Source organism: Antedon bifida, chromosome 9 (assembly GCF_963402885.1).
Source record: "Antedon bifida chromosome 9, ecAntBifi1.1, whole genome shotgun sequence".
NCBI classification, from domain to species: domain Eukaryota; kingdom Metazoa; phylum Echinodermata; class Crinoidea; order Comatulida; family Antedonidae; genus Antedon; species Antedon bifida.
In genome coordinates this window covers 11,011,033-11,023,380 of record NC_136234.1, presented here as the reverse complement: position 1 = coordinate 11,023,380, position 12,348 = coordinate 11,011,033, and the positions used below count along the sequence as shown (strand labels likewise).

The window sequence follows — 12,348 nt, the reverse complement described above, 5'->3', positions numbered from 1 at the left end:
TCTAAATTAGCATTTGTAAGCACTTTGTGTAATACAAATCTATTATACAAACAATACAATCTGTAAAACATGGAAATCATTATTAGATTAAACAAATAACATTTAATGGAATATACAGTATGTGTCATTCAATATAATTTTAATAAAGAATGTACTGTTGTATTTGAAGTACAAATTTGGTAAAATTAAATTTTAAACAACAAATTGAAATATGAAGCCATTTTAATTATCATACATACATAGTTATTTCAACATGTATGTAATAGACAAACTTATGATGGTTATCTATATGCTAAGTAAACGTACTAAAACCAAACATCTATCGATCAATCAATATTGATAAGATTTTTTTGGGGGGCGTTTAGGAAACTGATTCATGAAACCTAAAAGCTACCAATACACCAATACAATAACAAAACACACATAACTGCATTCCATTTATTCGACCGTAACTCAATAGTACATAACTCACAGGTGTTCTCAGTTATGTGAGCATCTAAGGCCCTGTTCAGACCTACAGAGTTATGCTTTTGTAGGGTACGCGGCGTACATGGTCTGAACCAAGAAAAAATTACTTATGACATATACTTATCTTTCGTTCGTTACGACAGTTCAAGGTACAAGATTAGTGAACGACGCTTACGATATGAAAGTCATGCATTAACAATTTTTACCTATATAGTATAACCAATCAAATTTTCTCCTGCGTTGTTTGCCCAAACCGGTGACAATTAATGTCATGGTGCAGTGACAATTACCTTAAGATAAATTTTAGAAAAACTAAAGAAATTATATGGATTTAAAAAAAAAGAAAATGAAAAAAGTTATCTGATAGTTAATGATCAGACAATTGAACGTGTTCATATGAAACAAAATATCTTGGTACACATACAGGTATTGATGATCAACTCAGCTTTGAAAAAAATACGGCCGAGATAATTAAAAAAGGTCACCAAAGGTTATATTTCCTCAGAAAGCTAAATAAATTTAATGTTAGCTGTTGTACTTTGAAATTATTCTATGAAACAGTTATTCAATTAGTATTAGTTATCTCTTTCATTGCCTGATTGATTAATTTGAATGAAACACACAAGAAATTTAGGTCTCATTAAATTACTATAACATCAATTTATAGTTGGTTATTAATGATTTAAAATATTTTTATGAAAACAGGTCCTAAGTAAATTAAGTAAAATTTTTGAAGATAAGAAACATCCATTACATACAAGATTTTATAAGAACAAGTTAGGCCGGCTACATGGCTCCTAGGGCGCGTTTATACAACACGCTATTACACGCATATTCAACACGCTTATGAGAAGTGTGTTGTATAACACCGAAGAGATTCCGTGTAATGAGATTTTAATTGCAAAAAAGGCTACTTGGCTGAATCCTAACATTTTGTGGATTCCCGGTTGCTGTTGGCGTGTTGGAAGTGTCCTCAGGGTATTGTTTTGACCTCTCGTTAAATATAAGTATGTGCTGTGAAAATGTTGACCAAATCTAGTAGATAATTTTTTTTGCATATTTTAACTGATTTAGCACTTAACATTAACGCTAATTAATGTTGGCATAATTTGGCAAAATGTAGCATAGTTTTATCCTAATTCTAAAACATTTTTTTTTCAATTTCAAAAGCAGATTTAAAAAATCAATAACTGAATAAACTAAATTTTAAACGAAATCATCCGTTTTATTAAAATCCTCAATAAACTATAATATTAATTCATTGCATGCGAGTATATATACAACTTAGGATTATAAAATATGGTATAACACGGTATTACGATTTAATGTATAACTGCAAGGTTTTTGTGGGGTTGACCTCGGCCCGTGCAACACGCTAAAAATTAAAGACGTGTTCAAATTTAGGGTGTTGTATAAACACAGCCCTAGAGCTGATACGTCAGGAAACCGTCATTTGTACCAAGCCATGCATATTTCTAACTCAAAGATTGTTAGATCATATTATATAACACCTAAAGAAATTCCTGTCATTTGATTGGACGATTGTGGGTCACATGGCATGCAATAGTACGCACTATTAAACGATTGTTTAATAGTAGTTTTTTTTGTGTACGAAAAAAAAAATCTGTTCGCTTTTGGAAAATATTTTTGTTATACTATTGCTTTTGAAATATAACAGCGCCACCTATTTTGTACTTTCGTTGCAAATGTTATTATGACATGGTGATGGAGGTACCATTTTTGGAAAGGGTATATGTACTAATTTAGATCAAAAAGGCATTTAAAGTAACTTTAGATTATTTTTAGGATTTTGATCGATTAATGGAAACATCTCTACAAGACATAGAGTCGTTGGAAAACACATAATTTAGCCTAGATGAGTTCCAGTTGCCTGTCGAAGTTTCGTATTGCTGTCCTAGGTCTAGCTAGGCCTAGTAGGTGGGTCACAAAACCTAAGATCACAAAAGCTAAGACCCCCTAAGACCTAATATCACGATAGATCAGCTATCTTGAAATTCTTTATAATAGAAAATAATTAAAAATAATGCCATCTGGCTATACAAATGCAAATGAGCTTACTAAGATAGGTGGCAGCAAGTAACTTTTTGAATACAGAATATGAACAAACTCTAGATTCGAACACATGTTTTATTATATTACAAGAGAACAATCAATTGGTTTATAGTTCAGAAATTTATTATAAAACAGGGTAATTATGGGTATTACCCTCGAGTATACACCACAACCCCCTCCCACACCCATTGACTACCTTTTTAATAATATTTAATATCAAACGTATATCAAAACATTAACACCAATGCTGTTTGTCGCCCACCACACCCACACCCACCACAAATCTCAAACTATAATAGAAATTACAAACAAACATAGGAAACAACTTGCACATTAAACTTTATTTATTTTGTTTTTTTGCAGTATTACATTTCCACACTTATTTTCCATTTTATTCTGCGTTTGCTGTTTTGTGTCATCTATTCATTAGGTTCTATAACAAATTAAAAAATAAAATGTGTTCATAGTGAAGACACTTTCCCTGCAATTCTTGATGTTTCAAATCAACAGAAATATCAATCTGTACACGATGGATGCTAGTATTTATCATGGGATGCTTAAATTATTAGAAACGACTTATTTTTCACATTTTTGTAACCGTTTAAAGATGAAAACATATATTTCAATAGGCCAATATAGTATTTAATTTTACATAAATTTCAGTTTGTGACCTTAAATTTTTTTTAAACCATTCTATACAAATTTTAACCATTTTAAATCATAGTTGTTTTTTTTTACGTCTTGAATTTTTATTTTCTTCTTTTATAATTTGTGTATGGAATCTGTGCAATTTGTTTTTCCGTATTTTACTTTTTTGGGTTATCCTTTTAACTCGATCGAGTCTAACTGTTGTACTGATTTTATAATTGTTTTATATGTTTATATTGTATGTATCTGTGTGACTCTGGTTAATAAAGTAAATCAATCAATCAATTATATTACATCGAAAAAACGTAGGGAAAGTGTCTTTGAATTTTATTGGTTTTCAAATTAACTATTATACAATGAGTTTAACTCACAAAACAAAAGAAAGCGAAAGTTATCAACTTCACTATATCATGCTACCATTAAGCTTTTACTGTTCTATTAATTCCACGTATTTTCATCTCAGTCGTTTTCAAGGAATAGTAGTAACCTTTCAAAGCTTTCCACACCACACCTGTGGCAAACTCATCAGTTGTACCACCCAGGTACAATCCATTCAGATTTGATACATGACAGGCATCATACCACCAAGCTCCCTTGTATGACACAGAACATGATGAGGCTGCTGTATCAAAGGTTGAAAACCGGTGATTGTTATGATATGCCAGTGAATCACCTAAAATAAAGATAATAATATAATATTTGAATATCATTTGAGTACAATCTAGCCAATTTCAGTAAATTGGACATAATGTGCACTTTGGTATATAGTACTTCCTAATTTACTACATTAAATCCTGCTTTAATTTGACATGCTCTTATGATTTTAAGTCAATATGGTTTCAAATTTGGTAAAATTACTAGAAACACTGGAAAAATGTTATTCATGATTGATTTTTATAACACTGCACACCACGCGCGTAAGCATTTGTACGCACGTGCGAATTTATACATGCTTAAAATGACATGAAACGCGTAGAAATTGATTTTTTTGCATTTTTAATTTTTAACATTCTGTGGAACATGCCATTTTTTCAACAGAAAGTTAGTGCATGATATAAATTATACTTTTTGTTGGTGTGCTCTCTATTTTGTGTCTAAAGTATCTATACAGGTATACACTATATACTGCATACATACTACTGTACATACAGTGTAGCATAGGTGAAATAACTTTTAACATGATGACGTCATCTCAAAATGAAACGTGACTTTGTGAGACAGTTTTATTTCAACATAGGTCGTGCTATATTATTATTTAGAAGTATCAGAGAAACACTATTACCAGACAGACATAATACTGACATTACAATATTTAATTTGTTATAGTAATGTATTGTAGATGAGCCAAACGGTGTGAAAACAAGTCCTTACCTGCATTACCACTGTAGTTACCACATATCAGTTTGTAGTTGCTTTCCTCATCACCTATTCGAAAGTTGCCATAGTTAGCATAGGCAGATTCTCCTTCAAAAGGGGACATGTCCACTCTTAATTCAAACTGACCATCAGATGTAAGGCGATGAATGTTGTCATTACCAAGCCAATGCTCACTATTAACATTCCCAAATCCTGCCTTGTATGTTGCCCAATTTCTATAGAAATTCATGGATCCATCTTCTCGTCTTTGAAAAACCTTTACAAATATAATTAATTAGTGAGTTTTAGATCTGTGACAAAGTCATATTCATAATGGTTGAATTTCGTCGAGTAAATTTGTAGAGTATACCTACAAGTTGACGTTTTGTAAGAATTTTGGAAGATCAAGATATACATTTACTATTACTACAGGTAAAAGAAATGTGTTGCTAAAATGTTTCTTCTGTTCAAACTAGACTTTCTTATATCATTGTTCAGTTCCTCCAGTCCAGCGGAGTTTTTAACTTCCTAAATTTCATAGTCTTGTTATGTGTTCATATAGTAAATAACAAATTAATCTGTAAACTACAGAAAATCATTCTGCACATGCAAAGAAACATGCGCATGTGCACAATGATTTTCTCTTTCTTAGTGAATTTTGAAAATTAAAGGCACTGTGTTTTAATGCTCATATAATTATGGAAAACTATTACGGGTATTATAATATTTTGGTTTTAATATTTTTGTAGAATTACTAACATTGAATGAAATATTAGGCCTTACCGTCCATCCACCTCCATCAGTGTCCATATCGCAGTAAACTCTGAATGGTTTACCTCCATCACGAATATTGATCATGTAAGCACCACTTGTTGCTTCACTGTTGCGTTCAAGTAAGTCAGTGCAGTCTCGTGGATAATCTTAAAAGAGATGTACATAAGTAAATAAATTGTAATTAAGAATTTACAGTAAACTCAATCCAAAGTCTCATTTCCACTTGCTCCCATGTCAACTTGTTCCCAAAACTAATTCCTAACGTGTGAGACTACAATATACCATATTTTCTGGAGTACAGGTCGTAAAAAAAACATAACATTTGACAATCATAAATATATTAATCAATTAGTTTAATCATGCACTTTCAAAAAATGATTGCCAGATGTGAACAGCTCTGTGAAATGGCCTATAAGCCTATATGCAAGAATGATCAGTTGGTGATCAGTGGCTGTGATGTACTAATACACCGGGGTAACCCCCTACTCGTCTCGAAAGATGTACTAGGTTCTTTAAAGTGCACACGAGCTAGATGTGTACACTGGACCTACGGTTTATAGTCCTTATCCGAGAAGACTCGTTCTACCACCAGAACCATGGAGTGAGTGGCCAAGCGGTTAAGACAGTGGAACCGTAATTACGTAGCCATAACATCGGCAGGGGTTCGAGGCTCACTCACTCCATGGTTCTGGTGGTAGAACGAGTCTTCTCGGATAAGGACTATAAACCGTAGGTCCAGTGTACACATCTAGCTCGTGTGCACTTTAAAGAATCCTAGTACATCTTTCGAGACGAGTAGGGGGATTACCCCGGTGTATTAGTACATCACAGCCACTGATCACCAACTGGGCCCTCTGGGAGACCAGTCTTTGACTGAAGAGGTCGCCCAGTATAAATATATATTTCAATTCAATTCAATACCCCCATTGCCCATTCTAATGTGGCAAAGCTTTTAAAAAAGTAAGCTACATCATGTGAACTTAGACGTTGCAAAAATAGGCATAGTGTATGATGCTTAATTCACTCTTCTACCTTGCCTACAATTCAATATGCATGCAATATGGCAATCTAAAATGCCATCATAAATACAAAGCATTTTGTTCACATAACATCACAACAATTAAAATAACTACCTTTTAATACTTGAGTGTCTTGAAAACCGCTTCCTTCATCACCACATTCTTTTTTAATAACAACAAGTATGTTAGAAACACCATCCTGTTCTTCAGTTTCTACAACACAGCTGTCTGAGAGGGTTAATGCCACCATCAGTGACACAAAGAACCATCTTGCCAGCATCTTTCTGCCTTTACAAACTATGTCAGGTTGATATAATATTAGTAGTAAGCTAGTGGTTGTGTCTCGTCAGAACACTAACTAAATTATGGACTGTAGCTCCAAAGTCATGTGTATTTATATAGAGTTAACTCTTCCCTGATATAATCGAATATTCCAATCAACCCATGTCCATGTGACCATATTCGGTGGCCATTTAAAGCAACATATAAATTTCCATGATTGACAGATGATATTGTTACTCTTTCTTAGAATTTCAAATTTGGAGGTTTATACAGGAAACAATAAATGTCACAATGGAAGAGGGGAAGTAATAAGTAACTGGAATCTAGTTTATTTTTTTTTTTTAATATTTTGTGGGAATACCACAAATTTCTTGGCAACAGAAAAATATTCTTAAAATTAAGGAAATTACCCACATTGGACATCAATAACCAGTTATTTCATTGACCTTGAGTTAATTGTGTAATTGCCTTATGGTATTTTCAGACTCGCAACGTTAAATTAGCGTTATGTAAGTGGCATACATATTTCTGTGTCTGAACCGCGGAATAACGTTAGGTGACTGATCTCGCCGATGGCATTACTAAACCTAGCAAGGGGGAGGGTGGGGAGTAGATTTAATAATGCTAATCCTAATCCACATTTCTCAGTGATTTTAGCTGTAACCAATGAAAAGGCTACGATTATCAGGCCAAAATTATACCTGTACCCTAGGTTATAATTATGACAGCAAAATAGCTATTAACGTCAAATATATATTTTCATGTTTTCAGTTTTAAAGAAAAGTACACTTGGCGTTGCTAATATTTTCATAAATTAATCACAGAATTGTCTGTGTAATAATTATGTTTGAAATTATTTTAAAGTAGTAAAAACACAAATCAGTATATTTGAAAGTAACATTATATAAATAAAAATAACAAAAAACGATGTAAACTGTCATGCGTTTGTCATGAATGTATACATTCTTAGACCTGATCAGAGTGTTTTAAACGCAAGGTATTGGAATGTATTGACTTTTAATGCCATGGATAACCTACAATTATAACAAACCTCTGTTGAGTATGAAAATACCCCTTGGGATGGTTAGTGCCAATCTATAGTTGTCTGTCTCTTTTATTATTAAACAACAAAAATGAAGCTTTTTTGATGAACAATGCATGTTCACTTTGATTTTGTCTATGCTTTTTCCTCTTTGCCTAATTGTATACAAATAATGCACAAGTCGGAGTGCTTTAGTGGAGATGTAGCGCACTTGAGGGTAATTACAATGTTGCATAACATTGTGAATACCCGAAATAGCACACATCTAGCTAGCCTACTGTAGGCCTAGCAAAACAGTCGAGTAGTACAGAAGATATATACATACGTACGTACGCGTAAATCGTGCAGCAAGTCTATAGCGTGATCGGTTTATATGATTACATGCAGAGTGCTGTATGCTTTTTTGCTGTGCACTTTTTGCACTCCAGTGCAAATAAAGAGTGCATACATGACTCATTTCAGCGGGTCTAATTGGCTACATAAAAAGAAAGACTATAACCAGTGCATGCTGTTCTTTTTTTATGGCTGTTTGTACTTTTTTCATAATAATTTCTAAATGTTATTACTTAAAATAAAGGTTAAATACATTTTTAATTGTTCTACTGACTTTTCAGAGTATGTTAGTAACATTTTTTGGGGGATTAGAATGTCCAAAGAAAAACACCTTTGATATTAAATCGATTCCATATGAACCCATGTCCATGTAACCATATTTGGTGTCCATTTAAAGCAACATGGGAAAATATGTTGTGATCAACAGTTAATCTTTTTTAAAATTTCAAATTGGGAAATACTTCCTTAAAGCTCAGGTACAGGCATGAATTTTAAATATAATAACTGGTTAATTGTACATAAATCAAAAATTGTAACAGAAATCAAGACAAAAAAACATAAATTTCCCTTAAAATGGTCAAATACAAAATTTGGCAAAATTTTTCTATAAAAACCAGGAACACTTTTTTCAGTAGTTATGTAGAAAACCTATTGTAATAACATGTCTGGTGACTCCCTAGAAGGTGAAAAAAGATGATGTATTTACAGTGGATAATTTTTGCTATAGCATAAAAATAAAGTTCTGAAGTTGAATAAAAATACTAGAAATGTAAAATTCAAGTTATATTTAGTCATCTGATAACATTTTTTACCACACTGTTTATTTTTTATAGTTTCTCTATTTACAACATTTGTGTACAATACAAGAGATTTTACTGTGTAATTTGAACTATCCTCCCACTGATAAGAAAGTGCTTATTTTCAACAAGCTCCTGTAACACAAATAAAATACCCAAAATTATGAAACATAGAGGAACTATAGATTGATAATTATTGGAATAGAAATTTTTTGCCTGCACCTGGCCTTTAAAAATAAGGTGAAGACACAATGGAAGAGGTCATGGGAATCAATAATGAAAGTACTGAATCAATTTATGTGCTCTAAGTATGGTGTCAAAGCTTCAGTTTCTGGCTGCTGCAAGCAGAACAACCAGTTTTGATAAGCATGTGAATACATTAACCCTAATTTTCTATTCTATTGACAGTTGCTGACCATCTGAGATACTTTTCAGAATAATAAACTGAAATCTAGGGACAGGGTCCTTGTAGAGGTTTTGGTAGTTTGTTTCTACTATCGTCTCTGTTTTCATAGTATGATCAATGCAAAATGACTAAACTAAAGAAAACATGTTTTTTGATTGAATATTCACAAGTTAAAACAAAAGATAATTTCTTTTTACATAAATTTAAACAAACATTAGTTTTTAATTTGAGTTGTTTAAAATTACTTTTGTCATAAAAATGTGATCTTTTGCACATGGTAGCATACACTTTCTCAACACTCAATATTATTTAACTAATCACAATATGAATATATACAAATTACTTGTTAAGTTTATATACCGTTTGACATTTAATTGATAACATTTTTGTTCCTTAATATCTACGGTATAATGTCATTTTTTATTTTTTTATTTTAAGGGGCCAGACAAACAAAGTTGTGCACATTGCCGAGGCCAAAGGTGATGAGCCACAGATGAAAGAGAGTGCAGATGAAGTATTTAGCACACAGACAATTCAACCTAGTATGCTAGGCTCTACTTACCAGGATGAGAATGGAGATCCATGCAGCACAGTGTAAGAAGGAGGTAATAAGAATTGTTTAACCAAACAGTACAGAGTTAAAAACAGATAATTATGAAGATGAAAACATCATTTCGTTAATTGGGTTTCTTTCTTTCTTCTTTCACAATGAGTGGTAATAAAGGCAGTTAAGGGTGATTTTGAAGAAAAATATAGATACTGATAAAGATACACAGACAAAATAGTCAATAATCCATAATCATAATCAATTAATAGAGCCAACCTTGTGTATTTTCATGTATTAGTTTATATTTTTAGTTTCTATTACATATTTTAAGGCCATTCTTGTAAAATTCCTGGATAAGAAATTTAATGTTGTTCCTACTTGACTCATCAGTAAGAGAACACTAAAACTGTGTTAGGACTTGAATACTGTGGTATTGAAATCGGCCGCATGGTTTTTAAAGTTTGAATCCAACTGGTATGTATGGCCAACACAAAAAAATGTGTAGCTTTTGATGATCAATGTTTTTATGTACATAACTTTGTACACCTTTTTAAAGTAGTATTCATTGGTGCTATACTTGTTTTACTTGTATTTTAGCTGCGTCTGCAGATTTTATGTAAACAATAATATAGATTTTTATATGAATTATTACAGTATTGATCTTCATGTCTTTCCAATAATTAAGTGTCAAAGTTGCATTTTTGTAGATTAAGGGATGAGATTGGAACACTGTTCTGATATAACCATGGAGGTAAATTTTACTTCCATGATATAACGTTGTATCCATTTTAAAATGTTAATTAGCATTTTCAATCATTTGCATTTTAAGAATATGTAACAATAATGAGTAATTATTTAGTTGTGACAGGATCACCCGATTCTTTTTAAACTTGTATTATTGGGGCCTGATTGTTAGTATTTTTCATTCAAAATAAACAATGTACACAAACCTGGTATACAGTATCCACTGTTTACTGAACTATAAAGAAAAGAAATAAAATTTAATTGTCGGCTGAAGCTCAAACTTTCGTGGAATGTTCTTTTTAAAATTTCAAACTGATCTGAAATAACAGTACTGCAAGGACATGGGTCTGTATTTTTAAAAATCTTACAAATTCCCTATATTGTTTGTAACTGGATTTGCTATAAAAAGGACATCTTTTCAATGTACTTTATCAAAACAAGACATTTTGGTTGTCTGGTAAAATATTGAAAAAGTTATATTTACTGTATATAAATTGGATTAAATCAGTTGACCGGGTGTAGGGAAAGTTGACCATGGGTGTTATTAAGAACCTTTCTATTTAAATATGTCAAGCGATACCCAACGACGTCATTTTTATGATGTGCGCATGTGCAAGTTATTCATTTCAGTTGATTATACATGTACAAACTGTGAATTAACAATTTTTTAGTGGTTATTTTAAAGAAAGATTTTAATAATACAAGTTATTGATTGTCCTGTCACTATGACACCTTATTTTGTACTAAAAATAAAACGGTTTTATTTCATTAGTGATCATTTGTGGTTGGTTTTGTGTAATGATGTCATTATTATCCACATAGTCAAATGTTTGCGCCATTCAGTGACCTTTTAATATGAGGTCAAATTGAGATCATGATTGCGTGAATATGCTTTTAAAACTGTTTTTTGTATAGCAGCAGAAACTGGGCTTTAGAGTCTCCTTAATAATGTACCCCTTCTTGGATGGCAATATACTTCTTAATGCAAAGTTTTCTTCGTTTACAATTAATGTCCTGTATAATATTACACTAAGTTATGTTAGAATTGTAAATTTCTGTAGAATACTTTTTACACATACAATATTAAATGTGTTTGGGTAAATCTGTCTTAATTCTACGTAAAACTAGTACACTAAGAAAAAGTACTGAAATAAAGTGCAATAAATGTTTTGATTTGAGATTGTTTTCTTGTTCCATGAATGTGAATTTTTGTACCGACAACACTCTACATTGTACGGACTATGAATCAATAAAAACCTGTAAAATATGTTTGACTGCGATGTATACGACTATAGAGAAAACTTTTTTTTTTTTTTTTTTATATAAATTAGTTATATAATATTATAGTTATATAATATAAGTAATATATTTGTATTTCTGTTAAAGGAAATTTTCATACATAAAAAAAAAGACAGTTTCCTTTATTTTACGTTTGTTAGATTTTTTTTTATTGAATACAAAAATCAATGAAATACATGTTTCATGAAATACTAATAATTGTGTTAAAAGTATAGCACCTGAAATCAATAAAATCACAAACACAGCTCAGGCAACAAATTGTATGTACAAGAACAGGTGAAACGACAATGTAATAAAAGGCATTAACAAGGGACTCACAAACATTGTAAACATATTGCACTAGGGCCTATAGGCAATTTGGCTAGAACAAGTGTCAAAAGCAGCATATAACCCCAAGATATAATTGTCTTTTTAAAATACCAGCTGGTGATAGAATATTTTAAAGAAGACCTACAACATTAAACACAGGTGTATTCAAGGTTTTATATATTGGAATGTTTCTCAAATTAAGCATTTAAATAAACACTATTACATTATAAACTTATAAGTTAAAAATAAAT

General features: G+C 31.6%; 2 protein-coding genes across 2 annotated transcripts in view; one reads left to right on the top strand and one right to left on the bottom strand.

Moving 5' to 3' along the window:
• LOC144852719 (uncharacterized) overlaps positions 1 to 11,541 on the top strand; it is a 100,648-nt gene extending 89,107 nt beyond the window's left edge. Inside the window, exon 15 of the mRNA XM_078710674.1 lies at positions 9,637 to 11,541. Within this exon, the coding sequence (XP_078566800.1) occupies positions 9,637 to 9,796 (160 nt within the window). The 3' untranslated portion in view covers positions 9,797 to 11,541. The remainder of the gene's footprint in view (positions 1 to 9,636) is intronic.
• LOC144852731 (ficolin-2-like) lies at positions 2,864 to 6,713 on the bottom strand. The gene is made up of 4 exons (XM_078710693.1): positions 6,453 to 6,713; positions 5,329 to 5,465; positions 4,561 to 4,822; positions 2,864 to 3,862 (listed from the first exon to the last, which is right to left on the bottom strand). Exons 1-4 carry the CDS (start codon positions 6,616 to 6,618, stop codon positions 3,609 to 3,611), a joined length of 819 nt encoding a protein of 272 aa, XP_078566819.1. The 5' UTR covers positions 6,619 to 6,713; the 3' UTR covers positions 2,864 to 3,608.
• Positions 11,542 to 12,348: the final 807 nt, after the last annotated feature.